This window comes from Thunnus thynnus, chromosome 17 (genome assembly GCF_963924715.1).
Source record: "Thunnus thynnus chromosome 17, fThuThy2.1, whole genome shotgun sequence".
In the NCBI taxonomy this organism is placed as follows: domain Eukaryota; kingdom Metazoa; phylum Chordata; class Actinopteri; order Scombriformes; family Scombridae; genus Thunnus; species Thunnus thynnus.
In genome coordinates this window covers 5,465,832-5,488,904 of record NC_089533.1, presented here as the reverse complement: position 1 = coordinate 5,488,904, position 23,073 = coordinate 5,465,832, and the positions used below count along the sequence as shown (strand labels likewise).

The following is a 23,073-nucleotide window of genomic DNA, read 5'->3' as shown; positions in this document are numbered from 1 at the left end:
GCTGGATCGTTTGTCACCATCATTACTGTTGTGCAGAGTTATTTAATAAAAAAACAAACAAACCAAAGAATGAAGAGTTTGTGTTCTTTTTAAAAAGTGAAACTGATTTTTAGAGGTCGAGGCCTCGTTGCAGTCGATAAAATCACAGGAGTCTGTTGGCTCAGACCGGAGGAAATCTGTGGTCAGCTGGTGTTTAACCTTGTAGCTCGACTTGAGTCAGCATGTTGGGGGAAGTTGCAGATGACAGCTTGATAATTCAGCACAGGTAATTGGTAGTTTACAAAAGGCATCTGAAGAACAGATTCTGTGATAAAAGTTCAGTCACTTGAGGACGTACGAACAGTTTGCAGAGGACTATTAGCTCTCTGTGATGCAGATAAAGTTAACGTATCGTCCACTGAGCTTGTTAAATGTGATCAGCCTCATGTTGCGGCTGAAAAGGTCGGCGTCAGCTGTGAGCGCGGAGCCACCTGTGCAGAACTGACGGACAGCGAGACCCTCCGTTAGCTAACATTGCATGTTTAACTGGCTATATGTGTCCTTGAGCTGTAAGGCTTGTATCCCGCTGACATCAGAACTTGAGTAGTCACAGTACGGTAATTAAGCCTCGCCGTCATCCGTTCTGACTCATCACTGCCAAAAGTAAAACCACCTCTTCAGCAGGTAATGAGGAAGACCCTGAGAGGGCTCCACAGGCCGTTTTAGATGTCCCGCAAAACGCCTCTGCATAATATTCAGCACTCTTTGCAGAAATGTGGATTTTCTAAAAGGATTTCCAAGGTCCTGCTTCCCCATTAACCTGCAGCTCAAGTACAATTGTTCTCTATTGAGCAGCATTTGAAGAATTCCACATTTTCTCCACCAAAGCAGTTCTACAGCGAGGAAGAAATACCCTCTAAAGGGCACTTATATGATAAACCAAAGACCTGCCGTACATGTAGAAGCAGCGGGAGGTCGTCAGTGGAAGAAGGGGTGAAGCCTTGTGTCACTGTGGCCAGAGGACAGTCATGGAGATGGCTCCCGCTGTTACATAATAACCTCCAGAGGCTCTGACCCCTGCCCTGCCGCAGCACAGGCAGGGCTGCGGTTCAAAGCACCCGCAGAGCCTGAGCTTTACGTAACGCCTCCCCCCCCTCCCCTCCCTGCTAAATGTGGCGGTTAAAAGTCTAGAATTATGCCATTAATTGCTCCCTCAGTCCCACTCAGGTGAGGTCAGGTGTCCCAGCAGGTGCTCTCTTTATGACCCCGTGCATCTGCTCAAACAGCATCTCTGTGCACTTTTCACAAAGGCCTGTCCGCACCATTCCACCCTATTAGTCGAGTCCTCCATCATCTCCGATGAGCTCTCCTCAGAGTCAGGGACACGTGCTAGTGCTGAAAGTATATTCATCCTTTATTTAAGTAAAAGAACCAATACAGCAGTGTGAAAATACTGAATATTATCCATTGTGTCAAATCTTCATCTGGAAAGTAACTAAAGCTGTCAAATAAATGTAGTGGAGTGGAAGTATAAAGTAGCATCACATGGAAATACTCAAGTAAAGTACCTCAAAATTGTACTTATTCAGTACTTGAGTAACTGTACTTTCCACCACTGATGAATGAGGCCTGTATTGTCAGTGTTGCTATTTTATGTGACTGCATTTGCGCGTGTGTGTGTGTGTGTGTGTGTGTGTGTGTGTGTGTGTGTGTGTGTGTGTGTGTGTGTGTGTGTGTGTGTGTGTGTGTGTGTGTGCTATCATGCAGTGGTCCAGTCCTGAGGTAGCAGCTGTTGCTAGTGGGACAGCAGCCAGGTAACCAGAGTGCATGCTGGGACAGCAGAGAGGAGGGCCAAGCATTTTGATTTATGTATGAGAGAGAGAGCGTGTGTGTGTGTGCGTGTGTGTGTGCAGTTGCTTGTACTCGCGAGTAGGTGTGCGCGCATCTGTGTGTCGGTGTGTGTCCTGGCACGGAGTCAACGCCGGGCCGTCCTGCAGAGCGAGGGAAGTGGTTGGGTGGTGCTGTGGCGTGTCGTCGTGGCGTCTTGACAGGAGGACAGACTGTCGGAGGGGGACGACCGCACACGCAGGACCGTTATTACACACGACGGAGGCCGCAGACATGGTGGCTACTACTGGTCCAACACTGACTATCTGCTGGTCTGCTGTTAGACCCCTTTCCTGCTCCCAGCTTCTCAAATATGCTGCTTTTCTTTGCTTTATATGATTGTAAACTGACAAAACAAGCAATTATAAGAAGTCATTTCAGCATTTTTGAATCATTTATTGACTAAATGATTCATCGTTTAATCAGAAATACAATCAGCAGATTCAATAATGAACCAGTAATGAGAATAATCACTATTAGGAGCTCCAGTAGGAAGTCTTTGGTTTGTACAAGGTGAGATGAAATGCACCACAGTTGTCTGGAGGGCGGAGGAGCCGGAGAGGATGTTTCATGGCGTGTATTGTTGAACATTTTGCTAACCTCCTAAATAAAAAAAGGGTTTGAAAACAGTATTTTTATTTCACACTTTTGATGCTGAGAACTTGAATGGAAGCCTACCGATGATGTAAACAGGTGGAAATCACTAACAAAAGACGTGTTTCTGTCTGCCAGGCAAAAAAAAAAAAAAAAGATGAAAGTATGCTTCTTTTTTTTGTGTGTGTGTGTGGTTATTTTTTAATGTGAAGAATTTGCAGCAGTGACTAAAGCTACGAGGCTGCGTCCCCGCGTAAAAGGATGGTGGAATCCGAGGGCCTGAGCGCTTCTCTGGGGCCTGCCAGACTGCAGCTCCTGCACCCCTGCACTGTGGCATCAGTATTCCAGGCCCGTTCATGGACACAGCGTTCCCTGAGCTGAGGGAGGCAGCCCCCGACTCTCTCTCTCTCTCTCTCTCTCTCTCTCTCTCTCTCTCTCTCTCTCCCTCCGTCTCCCCTCCCGTCACACCACCACCACCAGAGGGCAGAGCGCGGCAGAGCTCCGTTTGCTTCACGCATCCCAGAGCACTTTGTGTGTGCTGTAGCCTACTTTGGTTCCTCCTCTTTTATCTTTTTTTTTTTTTTTTGGCCTCTATTCAGAGCTGGATTTGAAAGCTTCAGATGATTTTGAGACTCTGTATATTTGTTTTTTATTCAGGAAATGATGAACCTTCATGCTGCTTGTATCAGCAGTGAGGGTGATGTGTCATTTCAGACTATGTTTGCTCCAATGATTTTTTTTTTTTTTTTTTTTCTTCCTTTTTCAGCTGGTTGACTGTACTTATAGCTTTCTGTTGCCGCTCAACTCTGCATGACCCAAAAATAACCCGGGGTGAGCGCAGTCAGCAACTGTTCTCTGGTCAGCACAAACAACAGGCCGCATTTCTCTCTCTCTCTCACACACACACACACACACACACACATACACACAGAGAGGCTTGCACATGCAGTTTCAGTGTTTGCACACACAGGAAAAATATAAACATTCCTCTGCACAGAAGTCCACACACACACACACTTCAGGTTGCATTTGGTTTGCCGGAGCAGTAATCCTCCGAGAATGACAGTCGGATGCTGCTGCGACCGTCCGGCCTCTTCTTCTTCTTCTTCTCCTCTCTCGGTGACTTAAAGTTGGCGGTATATCTTTCGGAGGCTTCGGGTGACGCGCCCACACAGCTCCCGTGGGTGCTCGCTTTCCCTATTCCAGAACGTTGTCCGGTAAAGTCAGAGAAAGGTCATCGGTCGGTTTGATGGGAGGTTATGTAACCTCGCAGCCTGCCAGAGACACAAAGCCAAGCTCGGGCAGAGAGAGAGAGAGAGAGAGAGAGAGAGTGTGTGTGTTTGCTGTTAATATTCACAGCCAGGAGGGGACAGTGTGTTCCTCGGGCCTCATCTCCTCACTCCAAACAATCCCCTCTAGTGACCCCACCCCGACAACTACCACCAGCCAGGCTGTTCGCCCACTTCTCAGATCACATGGCACTGCAGAGACACTTTGATCACCACAGCAGGAACAAGAGGAAGAGAGAGAGAGAGAGAGGAAGGGAGGGAAAAGAGCGAGTCAAGGGAGAAGAACAGGGGGGTCAGATGATGGAGAGGAGAGACTTGAGGATCTTCTTGCAGACTAAACTGCACATTTCAGAGCTCCTGGAGTCGAGTGGACTTCAAAATTAAGAAGGATAGGTTCACAATTTTCCCAAGTCTGTCCTAAAACAATAGTCAGCAATCATTGCAATCATTCCTCCTGTTCATACTGACCATTAGAAGATCCCTTCATAATGCACTTTCAGTGTAAATGATGGGAGACAAATCCCCACAACCCTCCTTCTGTGCAAGAATGATTTTAAGATAATATGAGGCTTCGGCCATCCAAATTAGTCAAATCAAGTCAACATCTTTCAAAGGTTTTAGTGCCAAATTCCAAGGAAGAAGAATGTGTGGATATTTGCATCAGTTTTTATCCTTTTTTAAAAAAAAAACACTGTCAATCATGAGTCTGACAGTGTTATAGGAGTGCAATGCTATATCGGTGGGTGTCTCTTTTAAGGAAGTTTTGATGACTTTTAATGTCGAAAGTTCAGAGACTCAAATTTGCAAGTTTTGGATTAAGTGAAGACAACGGTCATAACATCAGAGAGGCATTCATTTTTGTTTTGTTTGTGATCTTGTGTGCTAAAAAAAAAAAAAATCCTGGTGAAATTCATTTTTCAGACGGTTGCCTTAAAGCCAAAATCTCCTCAGTGTGTGAAGAGTTGAACCTCGGATGAAGAGACGGCCCAGAGAGCTGAGGTACAGTGTGTAGATGATTTTTGGGAGCTGTATCACAATCAAAAACAAGTACTTTAAAGGATAATTCCAATTTATTACAACTTTAGTCTTGCTTTTGTAGCTTCGGCCATCATTTCTCAAGGCAAGTCACTTGCTGAGATCTGGGAAAAAACTGCAACGTCACTACAGTGAAGCAGCCGGACGATAGTCTGTAAACAAACCAACACAGTGACCAGATTATCAAAACCACAGTATTTAGAGGTAAAACCCAAAGTGAGTGAGTTGTGTGATGGCCAGAGATGGAGACTGAGCTGGGGACTTGAGTGGCTTTAATTTAACTCCCTCCACCCCCCTTTATTATTATCTTTTTCTTCCTCTTTCAATCTGATCTATTGTATTTTTCTCTCCAGCAGCTATATAACATGATGTTGGTGTTTGTTGATTAACATGTATATCTGAGAAGAAGAGGAAGTTGTACTCTCTGAGTTTTATTTGTGTTTAATAAGGATGTTAATTTTTTTTCTCTATGAAAATTGGGAAAATAACTCTTAACATACAGTAAACCCATCTTTATAAGAATTAATTTCTTACCTCTGGTCTTCTGTGATACTTTAATTATCTTGCTGTCTTTATGCTCTATTAAAAACAATAAAAAAACAAAGTGAGTACATCTGAATTTTCAGTTATGATTCCTCGGTGTGCAAGAAAAGTATAGCAGGTCAAAGCTGAAGTTGGTCTGTAAACTGAGATGGAGATGAACAACAGACATTTTGGATCATCATTTTTTAACTGTCTGTTTACTGCTTGTGTTTTTTGCTTCACTTTTTTAGTGATGTTGCTGTGTTTCCAGATCTCATAAATTAATTTGGGTGAGTGGCTACAACTGTGAAAATACAAGTTGTAATATACATGAAATATCCTGTAAAAGGTTGACTGTTTATTTTCGAGACTATTTTTCTCAAATCCGTAAATTCTCAAGTATCTTCAAGGCCCCGAATTGAAAGGAAGGGCACTATAATGTCATCCATACATGCAAAAACACACACACCTCTCTCTTTCCTCTTGTCCTATTTCCAGTAAATGACACTTTGTGCCCTCCAGCAATCAGAGCATGTAAATCTGGCCTCTGAGCATTATGGGGCCTTGCTCTGGCTGCACAGTGCAGCTGTGGGTGGAGCTATCACGCTATCATTAGTATTAGCGCCGGAGCTCTCGCCCTGACCCTCCCTGACATCACTGTGCAGCCGCGTCCAACTCTGTTAGTCTGCCAAACACAACCGCTTTGACTCTTCAAGGGCATGTCTCTCTTCCTCTGGATTCCAACTCCTCTCTGCGAGGAGCCAGAGGAAGAGGAGGAGGAGGAGGAGGAGGAGGAGGAAGAGGAGGAGAGTCAATTTCTTCATCCCACACCTGCAGAGCGAATCAACTTGTCAGGAGACGGGTGGAACATAACACGTTAATGTCACTCGCAAAAAACACATTTTAGTGATTGTTCAGTTTCTTTAGTGTTGTTTTTTTACCACAGTGGGGCTATAAAATTATGTTTATTCAGACTTATATAGGTTATATACTGTAGGTTTCGATTTGACTATATTAATTACTCAGGAGAAGAAATTCACTTCGAGACTAAATCAACAAAGAAACAAAGAAAAAGGCCCAAAACATGCTCCATGGAAGTAGGCGAACGCACACGGTTTGAACTACACAAGATCTATTTCACGCGTTCTGGAGAGCGTCACCTGAAAATTACAACTGAGTGTTGCAGCTGGTGTCGCTATAGCATGTTCGTTATGGTTCACTACTGCTCAAAACAATCATAGACGTAGAAGTTCTGGCTGAACTTTGTCACGTCTTTATTCAGACAGGAATATTTCCATCCTTCGTCTGTCAGTGGATCAAAGGTCGCACATCGTATCTTCTGTGTTTTTCTGTGGTTTCTTGTTTTCTTTCTTCAGTGCAGTAAGCACAGCAGTAAACATCCTTTCACAGACGCCACTACTGCTACTGTCAATGCAATGCCAAAACACGCTGATTAGCTTTAACTAACCTATATTATCTCTTTAAGGACTGAGATTGATCACCTCTAGGTGTGTTCACTAGATCACTAGACACGGAAGCGGCTCTGTGAAGACACAACTGTGCTTTGAGATAAATGCTAACTCACTAACATGCTCACAATGATAATGCTAACATGCTGATATTTAGCAGGTATAATGTTAACCGTGTTCACTATCTTAGTTTAGTATGTTAGCATGCTAACATTTGCTAATTAGCACTAAACACAAAGGTTGACAGAAATTAGCTTTTTGACCTGATAATTGTGCTAAATGGAAAGTCACCAAAGTTATAACAATTCATTCAGAGTTTGACATGAAGGTGTGTACCAAATTTCATCCTATGGTTGTGAATACATTTCACTCAAAACCACACGTCAACCTCATGGTGGCGCTAGAGGAATTCCTCCTCTGGCGACCATGAATATCAGTTTCAAAGTAGTCCAACCAATATTTGGAGATATTTCAGTCTGCACCAAAATGGTGGACCAACTGGCCATGGTTAGAAAAGGAGTTTGACTCCCAATCTGAGTCTATGCAGGACCTGGGAATGCCTAATTTTAAATATTACAATTTGATTTATTTAAAAGGTTGACAACTCAGCCTCTCCCCAAATTAGAAATGAGGGCTGAACTCGTCCTCGCCCTCCCACTCTGTGATATCACATTTGATGTATTGTTTCACAGACGTTTACGGCCCTCCGTCTGCCAGCTGTCTGGCAGGCCCGGCTCGCAGTGAAACATGTAACAAGACATCGCGTTGAAAAAGTTATGAGAGAGAAGTCAGAGAAGACAGAGATACAAACTGGAATGGTACGCCTAAGAGGAGGCAGAGAGACCGAACTTATTCATTCCTAAAACATATTAAAAATGTGACATTCAGACAGCTGCACTGAGGCCAGGTGCTGCTTTATGAGAAAGCCGGTATCTCAGCCTCCTCCCCACATACACACATTCACTTTCTCTTTAATATAATCCGGGCTTGTAAAATGACTTCTGCTTATGAATTTTGAATAAAGACGGCTATACATAAAAAAGCCCTATTCATTTAGACTGCTACGTTGACATATTTTTCCCTCAAATTTATGGAGAGAAGCTTGTGTCAGTGAACTCAGATAATGGCAAATCAGGATCTCAGCACTTTTTTTTCTAATAGAAACTTTCCCCCCCTTCCTTATTTGATGAATCCGCTGGCCTCTAAACTTGTCCAGAGCTTGGAGAACGTTTAGGGAAGCACATATTGTACCGCCTATCATACTGAATCCCCTTATTTTTTTATAATTCAGTCTTTTTCTGAGAAGACTTCTTTCTCTCCTTCAACCACACATACATAAATCACTGAATAATAAATCCTTTTTGTCTCACAAATAGATTTGCTTTGTATATCTGCCTCAGCAGTATATGTGAAGCACTTCCTCACACACACAAACACGCTGGCAGCATGTTAGGCCCCTGAAAGCAATGCTTTTAGGGCGGTGGTGTAGAAAGGTGTTGGATGCTCTCTTTACAGGGATACCTCCGGTAGAATAGATGTTACAGCAAACCTGTGTTTCTCTTCTCAGGAATGCCATGACTGTTTATGTCTTACACGTTGTCTTCTTCGTGGCTTTTTACCTCGAAGAGAGAGAGAGAGAGAGAGAGAAAATGTGCTCACTGGTGTGTATAAAAAAGCTGTATCTGTGCAGCAGGAGTCCAACTTCGCATGTAGTTTCGTCTGAGGAAAGAACATAATTTGTCAGTTTCAATTTCTTTCTGTTACAGCCAGTTTTTCTCATATTCTCTTGGTTACATATCTGTAATATTGGCAGAAAGTTGAGGTAAAGTTGGGTGTTTTCTGCCTGTATTAATCCACTCATATAGACATTGGAGTTTGTCTGATACAGGCGTTTGAGGGCCAGTACTGATATTTTTAGATTGCGGCTCCCGGTGGTCGATTACAGTGTGTTATCACCTTTTTACAACAGCAGGCAGAGGCAGTGGTTTTAGTAGAGCGCAGAGGGTTTTATGTCTGACAGCTCAGCTGTTATTTTTATGGGTTTATGAAGGTTGATGCCAATATTTTGGAGTGAATATCCCAATATCCAGTATTTTGTGTCAATATCCAGTATCTCAACATTTGGCCATTTTCAAGCATGAAGTCTCTGGAAGCAAGTATTCATTCTGTGTCCCCGTAATGAATAAAATCACACGGGCCCCCACACAGATAGATAAACAAGAGCACACACACACACATACACATACAGTATTTGTGCTGCTATCCTTGTGAGGACCATCACTGACATAATGCATTCCCTAACCCTAACCTTCAAACAAAGGTGTGCGCAGGATTTGAACAGCTACTTTTGTCACTTTTCGTGAGGGCAACACCATGAATGCTTTTAAGGAGAGACTGTAAGTGCGCGTCGTTATCCCCATTTTAAAGGCAGCGTGGTCAATCTGAACAGGCAGCACTTTGCTATCATTGTTAAAGGTAATAATATGTCGGTGTTATGTTCACCACTTGTTTCTGTTGCTAAAAAAAATAAGCTATTGCAGGTTTAAAGGATATGGCTGGCAGTTTTCTATATTTTTCTTATTGTCAACAAGTCTCATGTGCAAACCCAAACCAAGAATGAATTGATCTACTTATAAGTATTGTGTGTGTATCCAAAGCCTAATTCCTTCGTTAGCTTGTTGTGCTACGTATCACAACCTTTGACTTTGTACTACAGTTCTTTGAGAAATTAAGAATGTAGTCACTTGTGATATGTAGCACAACAAGCTAGTGAAACACTGTACACAGAACCGCGTTCCTGCACATGCTCAGTGGCATCTGCTTTACACTGAACTACTCTCCGGAGACTGAAAACTTGATCACTGTTATTAGTCTTTGGAGCTGTTTCTAAACAAAATAATGCATCTGTAATCTTTGTAATGAAGGAACATGTCATCCAGAGCAGAGGTGTGGCTCATTGATGTGTTTTAAATAGTTTTTGGACAACAATGGAGGTCTACGGCACAGAGGAATAAGATATATATGAGGCTCTGCACATGAGATTTGTTGACAGTAAGAAAAACATAGAAAATCGCCATAAAATTGGTGCCAAGCCAGATGTACATGCGCACACCCACACACACAAATTAACGTCTACCTTACTTGTGAGGATACTGCATTCACTTACATTCAATCCCTGGAGGCTTACCTCAACCTTAACTTTGTATTAACTCTAACCTTGACAATTAGAATAAAATTAAGCCTAATTTAAATGCCTTGTGGGGACCAAATGATCTGTCCCCAGATGGGAGGTGAGTCCCCACAATGTGACTGTATGAGCCGATTTCCATCCCCACATGAGCAGTACAAGTATTAACACACACCATCCCATATATGCTCCTTTTTTCAGTGGCTCCCAACCTGATAAATCTCAGAGCTCAAATGATTATTGAAGGGATATAAATGAAAAACACTTATTTCTGTCGCACACAATTATGTTTTGAGGGTCAAAGTTCAATCTTGACCTTGGGAATTTGACAAAATAATTATCTCAATTTACTGTCTTTTCCTGGAGCTATTGATTGCATTTCATGGTCTACATCAGCAAATTGAGTCTGCTCAGTTGCCACCATAGACACACAGTCGGTTGATTTGTCAGCATGTGAGTAACGTGAAACAGCTGAAAGACCAAACAGTTGAAGGACAAAACATAAATGAATTAAAGCTCTGGAAAAGGCTAGTAAGTGGATTTAAGATTATTTTGTCAAATATTTTATTTTCTGGCTGTCTGAGGTACTGGATTTGCTCATATCTTCCATGTCTAGGGAAATACTTCAAGTTAACAACAATCTGAGAAGGAAAATTTCACTATTTTGACTTACCTGCTCACAACTCACAAACACGCTTAGGCCATAACCTGTGATGAAGGGTCACAAGTAGACATTGCTTCATTTTAAGGGGCCAGAAGACAAAAAAAGTCAGGAACCACTGCTCTATTCCACAGGTCACCATGAAGGCAAATAGTTTGCTTTTAAAAAAGGGAACAGCATTGCAAGTGATATGATGATGTAACAGACAGTTAGACGAGTGTTAGTACTGAAACAAAAAAAGGTGTGAGAGGGTAAAGTGTGTGTTAGAGACACGCAGTGAAACATGGTGATTTGTTCCCCCTAGGGTTCGTATTTTATTCATCAGGACTTGATGCATCCAAGTATAGGATCATTCGGTTTTGGCACCTTTAAAGATTTCATTTTCAATTTGAACAACACATTAAAAATCAAAAGAAACAAAAGAAATGGCTAAGGCTGTGTGAGTTTTAAAAATAAAATACATACATACATATATTTATATATTTATAAAGAAATCAACCAAACCATTTTAAAAAAGCAGTTTTGTTCAATGTAGATTGTTTGGTTTGTCTCACAAAAGCAATAAGATAAAATGAACTAAATAAATAAAAAAAGAAAACATAAGAAAAATACACATGAAAACATTAATACTTTAAACTTTAGCGTCTTCGCTTTTTTTCCCCTTATAATTATTAACCTTTAAAACTTAAGTTTCTCAAGAGCAGATTTGCTGTAATTTTATAGCATGCATTTAATTTCTGAAACTGTGAGTCACTTAGCTTCTCTTGTACTATTTCATATTTAACTTGTTTTTATTTTTGTGTTTGGCGTCCTCTTCTTTTCCTTCCCCTCTGCTCCTTCCTTTTTTTATTTTGTAGAAGTCGTGTTTGGAGTCTTTGCTTTGTGAACTTTGACCCCTTTGTTGGCTCTTTCTGTTAAGGGGTTCAAATCTCCCGTTACGACCCTCCCCAAAAAAAGAAAGCGAACAGGGACTGAGAAAAAGACGAGAAGGTTCTATTAAAAGAATAGATATTATTCTACTGTTGACTGTCTGCGTCTGCCTCTGGTGGCATCAGTAGCTGTGTACTGCTGCTACCTACAGCACCGTCTCTTGTTCTCAACCTTCAAATGAACAGATACTAAAAGAGTCTTTTCTCATGTTACCAACAGCACTTGGTTTAGTTAACTTGTTTTTTTCTTTTTTGCTTCGGTAAAGTCTGTATCTCTTGATTATTAACGTAATAATTTATTTATAAAAGTAATACATATATATAGTACCTTTGTTAGAGATTACAGATTGGGCTAATTCGTACTGAATCCCAAGCTGTAACAATTCACAGTTTTAATGCAAAAAATGAACAAATGAGTCAATAAATAAAAGAGTGTGTATCTGAGCGGTGGGCTGGCTGAGGGGGAGCTTGACCTGTTGCTCCAACCGAACTGTGGGGCAAAACTGTCAAACCAAAGGGCTATGAAATCATGAAATCAATTCTTTATCTCATAAATGCCCACCCCGCCCTCCCTTTCAGTGCCCCGAACCTCATAAACAAACCCTGCGCAAAAAAATGACAGATCTCACTCTCTCGGGACAACCTGACCCACTCTCACTCTTCTGCCATTCAATCCAGGAACACAGCAGACTTGTTGAAACTCTCTCAACAATGGTAATGGAAAAGTCATGCAGCTGAACAAAAAGAACAAATGTCTATAAACATGGAAATCCATCTTCTCCTGGGGCGTACTGGACCCACAGGGGTTCCCGTGTCTCCTGGTCTCCTTTCTCCGCCGGGCTGGCCTGGCCTGTGTCGACTCCCTCATACCGGCGTGGTGCGGCGGTTTGCTGTGTTGGTGTGGCTCGAGTCTTTCAGGTCCTTCTGGATGCAGTTGTGGACTTGCAGGAAGTTGTGGTCCCTCTCAGAGTTGTAGGTGGCGGTGGGCGTGCCGGAGGACTTGAGGGTGTCCCGGGGCAGCGTGTACATGGAGATCTCCGTGGATGGCAGCGCGCTGAAGCCCTTGAGGCCCACTGGCGAGGTGTCGCGGGAGTGTGATGGGTCTGTGGAGCGGGAGGAGGAGCGCGAGCGGCGCCGGTAGCGGTAGCGGTAGCTGGGGATTCGCGTTATGGCCGAGCCTTGGAGGTAGTCGGCTGCGCGTGCCCCTATTCGAAGCTGTCGATGGCGGTCGATGAACATGTGCACGGCCAAGACGCCCACCATCTCAGCCATGATGAAGGAGAGGGCGCCGAAGTAGAAGGACCAGCCGTACGAGTAGCTGTTCTTCTTGGAGTCGCTTTTTGATGGGTCCCCCGCGTTGGCTGATATGTACACGATGATCCCGATGATGTTGCTCAGGCCTGAAGGGTCGGGAGGTGGGGGATGGGCGCCATACAACAGGAGAGGGGTGGGTCATGGGTAATGGGTTCATGGGAACAGAAGAAGAGAAGAGAAGAAGAAAACAAGTCAGGATGAGCTCATAGGCCGAGTTATTCTTGGTGTATGCTCAACTTAATATGCAGTATCATACCAAATAAGAGAGCTGATTCATGCACTGTACGCAGTGTACTAATCCTGTCCAACTCTCCATCCAACATGACTGATATTAGACTTCTAATCTTTGCCCTTGCAGTGAGAAACAGGAAAGCTTCACGTCTTGATGCAGATCATATGGGACAGAGCATATAATAATCCACGCCAAGGCTGAGCTCTGTGGTAGAGCCCATCATATATTCACATACATACGGTACTGTTACTTGTTAGCCTAGACACACACGGAGAAATGTTTGACATGGTATATCTGGGAAGATGGATCATAGGGAAAGTGTGTCAGGGACACCATATTTTTAGAGATGAATCCCAATGGGTGGCTTTTAGCCTAGCAACAGGATCAAGAGAAAAGAAAGGATGACAAAAGAAGGACAAAAAGAAGAAGTGACTTGTAGATGCAGCACAGAAGACGACCAACAACCGAAGACAGACCGGTGCTTACGTGGCTTTTTGAATTCATGTGGTGGTACAATAATTACAACAGAAGTGAGTAATGACAACTTAACTTCGACCTACAGGAATGTTTTGACATTTTGGGAAAAATATTCACTTTCTGGCAGAGACTTAGATGAGAAGATTGATAACACTCTCATGTTTCTACAGTAAATATGTAGCTACAGCCAGCAGCCAGTTAGCTTAGCTAAGCACAAAGACTGGAAACAGAGGGAAACAGCTAGCCTTCATCTACTAACACCTCTAAACTTAGTTTTTTGAACAGATTAAACAAATGATAATGTTATTAGTGGTGGTTGGTAGATGGATTTTGTTATCTTTGGACAGAGCCAGGCTAGCTGTTTCCTCACTTTGTGCTAAGCTAAGCTAACTGGCTGCTGGCTGTAGCCTTCGATGTAATATCAAAGTGGTATCAGTCTTCTCATCAAACCCTCCACCTGAAAGCCAATAAGCTTATTTCCCAAAATGGTAAAACAACTCCTTTAAAGGAAAAATCCACCATAAAACACTTCAATTTTGTTGAATTACAGCAATGAATGAAGTACAATGAATTATGGCGCCAATCTACTATTTGGTGGTAAGTTCATTTGAGATCTTTGTTGATCTAAATAAAATACATTTTGAAATTTATCAATTTATAAAGTTGCTAAATTCACCAGCAATCAAGTAATGAGATAATTAAACGTTCTGACCACCTCCAGTTTTATTTGAAACAATAGTTACAAATAATAATTAGATAATTGTCAAGATTTTCTATGAACTTATGTGAATGCTCAATTTGCTTAGAAGCTAGTTTCACTGTTCAGCATCCCTTCAGTTTGCATGCATAAATAATATCTAATTATTCCCACTAATAACTGGTCAAATATGGACAATATAACATGATGTACAAGTATTACAGCCCAGCTACAGAGGAGAAACAAAAAAAAACAAAAAATCTTAACTCAAGGTCCACTTACTGGCATTTTTAACCGTATCACACAGTCTTCTTCAGTGAATGGAGTTAAATTAAGCTGACATGGAGACAACTTTTATTTAATCTAGAAAAACACTGCTAAATAATATATTTTGGTGGTAATTTTGTATGCTGTCATGAACCAGTGAAAGTCTTTTATTGCGAAACAGCTGCAAGAGGTCATCGTGGAGGTCAATAGATTCAAAACATCAATAAACACACATGTTTAACTGATGCTCTACCCAACAATCCCTGCCCTCCTGTCTTATTTTGCTGGTGTCTGACTCACCTGCAGACACAAAGAAGATCCCTGCGCTGAGGATGATGTTGTGGCGTGACTTGTAGAACTCACTGGCAGCTATACACAGGCCTCCCATGAAGAGCAGGATGACACTGAGGATGGGGAAGATGCTGGAGGCTCGCACGGCACCTGGAAATCAGCGGAGGACAGCGGCGAATTAAAAAAAATAAAAAGGAGGCGAAGGGAGAATGGGATGTGATTTTGGTTTCGCACACAGATAGGAGAGGAGAACAGCCAAAGGGGCAACAAAGAAAGAGGGGAAATGGCAGCGAGCGAGCGCAGGGGGGATGAAAGAAGTGATGAATATAAAGCAGAGGGAGCGTGAAACAAAGAGAGAAAAAGCACATTAGAATCCATTTCAGCATCTGCTCCTTGTGTGTGAGCACATCCTAATCAACACCCCATCAGGCCTGTGAAAGACTCCATCAACACTGTCTAGTGAGTGTGTATCCCCACAGTGAGCCTGTTACCCAACCTTATGTAATCACACCGCTTCCCTCTCCCTCACTCAGCACTCACTTCTCCGCAGACCACAGAAGCTAACTGGCTGCTTTATGTAGCATCATGTGAATGGCAGTCAACAAAAGTGCTACGGGGCTCTGGCATGTATATGAGCGAGACCGCAGTGCAGAGGGATGTAGCCCGCGTCCTTGAAACAAACGGCGTCCTTGCAGCTAATTATCAAGAAGCAAAACTGGAAGAGGGATATGATGTTAGTTTTGAGGTCGAGTCAGGGTCATAAAAAAGAGCTGCGCTACGCCCTGAGGTGTCAGGTAAAATTAGTGTCATATCGGAGAAGCAGACAGAGGAAGTCTTCCGAACCTGTCCATTTTTTTTTTTCCACTCACCTCCTGCCCTCTCACACTTCACCTCTCAGCATCTGTCCCCACTCTCTCTCCTGTTTAACATGCACACGCAAACTTTCATCAGGCTGGTTAAATTTTCACCACTTCACCTCATCTCCACACGTGGCTGCCAACCTCAGCACTTTCCCCAGCTTCTCCCCAAAGTGCTGACGCCGGGCAGGGTGAGCTCTGTGCTGAACTCGGCTGCCTGCTCCTCCACAGGGACCCGACGGGGCTCCTGGCGGCCCATCTGCCTGCCTACCTGCTGCCATTCATCGCTATCCTGCCCCCCCCCCACCCCCCCACACACACCCTTCTCTCAATCACTAATCCCCCCACCCCCTCCCAGATCCCTAAGGCTTCATGATGCTGGGCCGGCTCATTGGGAAAGCCACCCTGAGCCCACAGGCGGGCTGATAGGCAGCAGTTAACAGCTGCAGTGGCGGAGAGCGCCAAGCGGTGGCCACGGTCGGCTGGGCGCTTATCGTTCACCCTCCGCTGGGTTTTTACCAGTAACTACAGCAGGAGCAGTGGCCGATGAGGCTTTGTGTGCTGTTGTGCTACACGGATCCATTCAGATCCGTTCAAAACTGATTCAGAGTGCACATTTAAAAAAGTTACATACTGAATATTAATTTTTCCAGTTATGATGTCACATAACGTGACAGTTCAAAATGGTGCAATTTCAAGTTGTTACGAGTTGTTGAACAATCAATTTATCTTGGTGAAGCAGCAAGGAGCACCAGCTTCATGTTTTCACCCTAGAACTTGAATATCTGATACAGAAATACTATTTCTACAACGTCCCCTCTGTAAATACAGCTCGCTGCAGCCATGTTGTAATATGGAATATGAAAATGAAATGAAGACTTATAGTGATTTTGGAAGCTCAGACTTTTGTCTGTCAATATTTGCCTTCGAGGAAAAGTCAGATATTGGCCAGTCAGTATCATCCTCCTCCGAAATCACGGATGGATACACATACAATTTGAAATGCAGTAAATCTAAAATGATTCTGACGTAAAATCTGTGAGATTTTAAGTGTCCCATGATCATCATCTGAATGCTCTTTCAGACAGTAAAAACACGGAGGCAGCAGGAGATAAAAAAAAACAGAAATACATGCAGTAGAGATCCTCATCCTACTAACAGAGCACAGGAGATTTCATAAACTGTATATTCTGCCTCAGATATGAAAGAAACGTGTGTGAAAATCACATCCATTTGAATTCACAAACTATAAAATTGGACTGGATATGAAACAGCATTACATGTGTGAGTGATGTGAGTCTGTCCAGACAAGATATCTTAACAACTACTACCCATATTGCCATGAAATTTCATATGGTCATTTGCAGTCCCCAAAGGATGAATATTAATGATTTTGGTGACCCCTCTTGACCTTTCTACTTGTGCCACATCAAGCCAAAACCTAATGTGTCATATATAAAAAAATAAGATACAACATACTCAACTCACGATAATACCATGAAAACTGGGTGCTGGATCCTTAAAGTAGTTAACAATGAAAGAGAAAGACTGAGTGCCGTCCTAGACTTTCTTTTTCATTATAAAGTCATACTGTATGTTGTTCATTTTGTCCAGCATTTCTTTATTTTGGGGTATAATGAACAACTGTAGGGGCCACTTGTGAGGTCAGTATCACTATTTTAATTTAAAAAAATAGTAAAGTAAAGGAATGTAGTTATGAAATATTGTATTATTAATATATTTATGACCTATTATATCCTCACATTGTCCTTTATTGTGCATAAATCCAATGAACCAATCAAAACAGAGGACCTGAGCTATCTGTTTTATGATAATGGGATGACTGAAGCTGTTAAGAGCGTTGCGCATCACTCGTGAGCGCCTTTATGAACGTGTTTTTGACCCGACACTGTAATGTCTCTGCTCGCCGTCACACCTGTATCCATCATGTCATCATTCAACATCATGATGTGCTTATCGCTTTCTTTAACCTTGCCAGAAACAGCCCGGCAACTCAGCTTCAATCTGTATGATGAAGAACACTTAAACGCTGTCATTCGCCGTCTGCCATTTTTCTTTCGTCTGTCTGTCTCCGTCTGTTGCGCACGGTCATCTCTCTTGCCGATTTTGTCACCAAGCAAACGTCCCCTGTCTCATCTTTTCTTTCTCTCTTTTCCATTTCTGTCTCTCACTTAATTCGCACTCAGTCAGAGCACAAGACAATTTGAAAGATAAAGTGTCGTCTCGCCCTCCCCCCACCTCGTCTTTCTCCGTTTCTCCCCCTTCTCCCACTTGTCTCCTTGCTCGACCAGAGGGGATTGTGGGGTTTAGGGTTACTGGTGGGGTGGGTTGATTAAATATTAAGTTGTCCTGAGAGTTGACCCTACTCCTCTGTCCCGCTCTGAACACATCGCTCCCCCCTCCCCGTCCCCGTCCCCGTCTCTGCCTCCATCCCTCTATCCCGTTAACCCTGAAGGTATTGACACGGCCATTCATAGCACATTACCTGAGAGAGGGCAACGGGGCTCTTTTTCATCCATCTGCTTCATTTGCAGAGACAAAAGAGGGATAGAGGGCCAGCCGGATTTATTGATTGTTGACAGTTGGACTCTTTAATAGTGTGGGATCTCAAGGTGACACGAAAGTTGAAGAAACCTCAGAGAGGCTCGGTTGCAGGAAAATGTAGCCCACAGGGAGAGAAGGGTAACTGTTCACCTTTTCAAAATGTGCAGTCACCTAAATCATAAAGAAACGTGTCGTCTCAGCTGTATGACTTTAAATCTGCAATGATTAGTCAATTAATCGATGAGTTGCCAACTATTAAATTATTTGCCAGCAATTTGGATAATCGATTAATTGTTTGGGGTTAATTTTTAAGAAGAAAACCACCAAACTCTCTGATTCCAGCTTCCAAAATGTGAATATTTTCTGATTTCTTTAGTTCTCTATGACAGTAAACTGAATATCTGAGGATTGTGGACTGTTGATCAGGACAAAAGAAGACATTTGAAGACGTCACCTTGAGCTTCGGAAAACAGTGATAGTCATTTTTCACCGTTTTATGACACTTCATGGACCAAACAATTAATCGTGAAAATAATCGTTAGTTGCAGCACTAAAATCTGATTACACTGAGGTGATTTCGATTTTTTATCCCACTAAGCAGCTGTTTTATTTAAGTCACTTTCATCATTTAGCCCAAAATATTATTAGGAATATGTTTAACTTTGTCCATTTTGTACAAAACCTTTACAATTTGACACAATCTCATGTTTACTTCTCTAGGTCAGCTAGCTCTCCATACGCTAGCTTAAGCAACTGCGATAACCATCCCAACAAAGCAATCAAAGCTTTCTGTGTTAAAATAAACTTGTGCTACAGTATATACATAATATCTAAGTAGGCATGATGAGCAATAAATATTTGTTATTACAAGAGAAGGAGATGAATTGATAGTTTGCTAGCTGGCTAACCAAACAGCTAGCTAGGTTAGCCGGCTTTTTGTTCTGTAAAAAGATTCCTATCCAGTTAGCAAAAATAGCTAATCAGGGGGCTACTTTCTGTGTTTACTTTAGGTTAGACCCAGAGACAAGCATTTAAAAGGATTTATGTAAAATTAGTTTATTTGGAAGAGACTTTGCTGTCACATTCCCCAAAAGTTTGATACCACTCTCATATCTGTCCATTAAATGTAAGGCTACAGCCAGCAGCTGGTTAGCTTAGCTTAGCACGAAGACTAGAAACATGGAAAAAAATAGCTAGCCTAGCTCTGTCCAAAGGAAACAAAGTCTGCCAACCAGTATCTCTAAAGCTTACTAATTAACATGTTATATCTAGTTTTTTTAATCTGAACAAATACTAAATTTAAAATTGACACTTTGACCATAACCTTACTCTTCACTGCTCAGGGCCAAGAAATAGTCAGACACATAACCCAGTGTAAAACATCAAATTGATGTTTTATACTTAAGTTTTTGCACAGATTAAACTAATGAAGTATAATGTGTATAACAGTGGTGCTAGATCATCCTGCCCTGAACAGTAAATACTAAAAAACTTTCAGTAGCCGGTATGTCAGTGGACAGTACGAGTGTCAAAATGCTGTTTTAGGAACTTTCAATGTCAAAAAGCACATATTATTTAAACCCTTCTTTAAACACATTATATCCAAGGATATAAAAACTCAGCTGGTCTCTACAGAACAAATGCCTCAGGTTTGGAGAGTTTCTGAGAAATCTTGAAAGCAACGATGTGATGTTGGAGCTTTCCAGGGCAAGAGGATCCAACTCATTTGCATGGCTTCGAGGATCGGCTGGCCCAGAGTGCTTCTCCACTCCTATGGATTCTCTGTATTAACATCCATGTTTAGCTGCACACTGAAAAGTGCAGTGACCTTCACAGTGACCTCCCAGCATGCACTCTGCCTTCGCTGGGATCGGGCTGCAGTTTGCTGCGCCAACGTGCCCCTGGGTTTGGCTGACCATGCTCTACCTCGGAAGAAAAGGCTGAAGTCCCTGCAGATTTTTCATGCCAGGATGCACTCTGTTCTCCTGCATAATACTGAATGTGTCAGTGTTCATATAGCGTACGTACGAAGCTCAGATAGCCGTGTCTCTGAGCAGCTTGTTGCCTGCAGTGAGGGCCGAGGATGGGAATTGTTGGAGGACGACAGGGCAATAACTATGCCCCAAGGCAGTGAGGCTGCTACAGCTCCTATCTGAGAGGACACCTATATCAAATCAATCCTTCCTCGCCACATTCTGGAGGTTTCACATCTTCACTTTCCATCTTTTAAGGATCGGCTGAGCCCCTGTCAGAGTTTTGGATCCTGCCTGGAGGGATATTTAAGCACAGCAGCACCCCCGGGGGGGGAGGCAGACAGAGACTGACAGGCTGACAGATAGACAGGAACTAGTCTCTGCTGTGGATGGGTTAGTGCAGGAAAAAAAAAGGACAGATCCATGATACACAATGTTTAACAGTCCTGTACAAGAGAAGACAAATTTATTGATCTGTTGATAGATTGAGCCTCTATTAAACATTAACTATCGACTAATCATGTCAACCACCTCTGACATGTTAAAGGTTTCTAACCGATCAGAGCTGCACAAGAACTCTATAAAACCTGCAATAAAATGACATTTTTTTGTGTTCATTTTACTCGCTTCAGTGGCTCATGATGGCTTAAATGCTTAAATAAATGAAACGTTAATCCAAACTGAGGGATAAACATATATTTTTTAAAAGCCTTCAGAAACTTTATTTCCAACTTTAGTCTTGTAGTGTGAGATTATGTGTGATTAACTGTACATCTGTTACAACTTCACAGCGTTTCAAGTAGGGCCCGTGTACGGCTATTATCTCTGCCAGGGTGACATTGCTGCAGAAGTGCATGCTTAAAATACATAAAATAATATTCAATGTGTTTTATGAATGTGATAGATTAATACATAGAGGTCACGTGTACCCATTTATGGTGGAGGACCTATTTTATAGTTTTATATATGAAAGGCTTACTTAAGAAAAACTCTATTCGTGTTTAAGTGTGTGATTATTTGTATACATCTACTAGAATGACTGAAATACCACCGTCATCATGTCATCCTCAACTGTGATAGGCTACTCGTTAACTGTACATCTGTTACAACTTCACAGCGTTCGGAGGAGGACCGGTGGATGGCGATTATCTCAGCCAGGGTGACATTATTCTAACAGAGGGCTGCTGGGATGGCTACAGTCCTGGGAGGGAGCCGTGGCGACTCTTCCTGCGTGGTAAAACGCTGTCAATCTCCGGGCTGCTGCAAAACAACGACCCCATCCAAATGAAAGCTTTGACCTCCGCGCTAATAGCTAATGACAGCAGCGACCTCCGCAGCGTCTTGTGTTTCTGAAGCCGTCGCCTCGGCCCACATGAAAGGATGCTCTCGGGAGCCCTGTGATTAGCGCTGAGGTCGCCGTTTTGATTTGGGTCATGGTCACAATCACAGAGATTGGCGCATCTTTTGTTTCTTCCCCCCCAACGACACCCACAGTTGACACCCAGTTAAGGACTGTTTGTGGAGCTCAACACCCATCGTGCATTTCCTCGTTGCTTCCCCCTTCGACAGTTCTCCTCTCTTTGGTTGGCAGCTGACACATTGTAGTGTGTTTTATTATGTTTAAGGAAAGTATAGCTATTGTGTAAAATGAATAATTCTCATCAAAATTAGAACTGAATCACAAACAGAATACAGTTTATCTACATTTTCATCTCGCCTAAAATCCCAGTGAGCTAAATTTATAGTATAAATTGCTGCAAGTTGCATCAAACTGGTTTAAATTCATGAAACAGAATTATTGAAAGGACAAAAGAGCAAAAATTACAGCTTTTCTGAAACTGTAACCGATTTCTATTTATACTGGTTAGTTTCTATTTAAACACTATCACTGGTTGTTTTTTCTATCAGCAGCCGAAATGAGAATTAACACACACAAGTTTTCTCTTTCCAGATGGAAGGAAATCTCATCTACGTTGATTTTATTGAGCAAGATCACTGAATATTGTCACTATTTGGTTTCTCTGATGCTTCATATACACTTTTAAGGGATGAGGTAGGGTGACTGAGTTCCCCAGTCTTTGGAGAATGGAAAAGTAAGCTAATAAGGAGTACAGGACAGTGATGAGATTACTCTTGAAACAAGTAATGAGTCATACATTAATCTCTCCAAGCACTGAGGAAGACTTGCTGCCTGTCTTCTCTCCAGGTCTGATAGCGTTCAGACGCAGGCGGCGTCTCGCTCTGCCCGGCCAATCGGTGGCTGCGCCGCGGCAGGGAGCTGTAGTAATGAGCGATGGAGGGCTGGTTAGCCCCACCCGGCACTGCCATCCCTGCCAGCGTGCGTGCCAACCTGCTCACAGAGACACAGGGTGAGAGCGGATACTGTGTGTACTGTATTGATTGGCATGACTGCAGCTCAGGCTGGTGTCCGAGCGCTGGCACCGACAAACAGCTTAATGAGACTCATCACCCGTGGCTGGGTTTCTACAGCAGCTAGTCCTCCTCAACGCCACGGTGGGTCCAACTGGTACATAATCAGAATGTTTAGAGGCAGCTTTGTGTTGAGCTGATCGGTTTCATACATCGCAAACCAAAACTCACCGACTGGCACACAAACACACAAGAGAATTAATCTACTAAACACAGAGTTGCGGAAAATCTTCATAGATTTTAAATCATTTTTCACCAAAACTTCTAAAGCTGCTTAATCCAGCTGCATTTCTGGGGATAAAATTACAAAAAAATGCACATGTAACTAATTATGTGACTTCTAAAACCAACTGGCTGCTCCACTGATGATTTTGTTCTATTAAAGAAGTATTTTGTGTATTATATTTTGTGATTCATT

The 23,073-nt window shown here is 42.6% G+C and overlaps 1 protein-coding gene and 1 long non-coding RNA gene across 2 annotated transcripts in view; both read right to left on the bottom strand.

The window, feature by feature from the left end:
* Positions 1-4,069: 4,069 nt before the first annotated feature.
* LOC137168524 (uncharacterized) lies at positions 4,070-6,239 on the bottom strand. Its single transcript, XR_010924288.1, has 3 exons — positions 5,776-6,239; positions 5,319-5,363; positions 4,070-4,936 (listed from the first exon to the last, which is right to left on the bottom strand). It is a non-coding gene; the product is annotated as an uncharacterized lncRNA (long non-coding RNA).
* Positions 6,240-10,910: 4,671 nt separating this feature from the next.
* The window catches only part of cacng2a (calcium channel, voltage-dependent, gamma subunit 2a), a 68,865-nt gene continuing 56,702 nt past the window's right edge, over positions 10,911-23,073 (bottom strand). Inside the window, exons 3-4 of the mRNA XM_067570676.1 lie at positions 14,840-14,980; positions 10,911-12,952 (exon numbers count right to left, since the gene is read on the bottom strand). Of these exons, the coding sequence (XP_067426777.1) occupies positions 12,417-12,952; positions 14,840-14,980 (677 nt within the window). The 3' untranslated portion in view covers positions 10,911-12,416. The remainder of the gene's footprint in view (positions 12,953-14,839; positions 14,981-23,073) is intronic.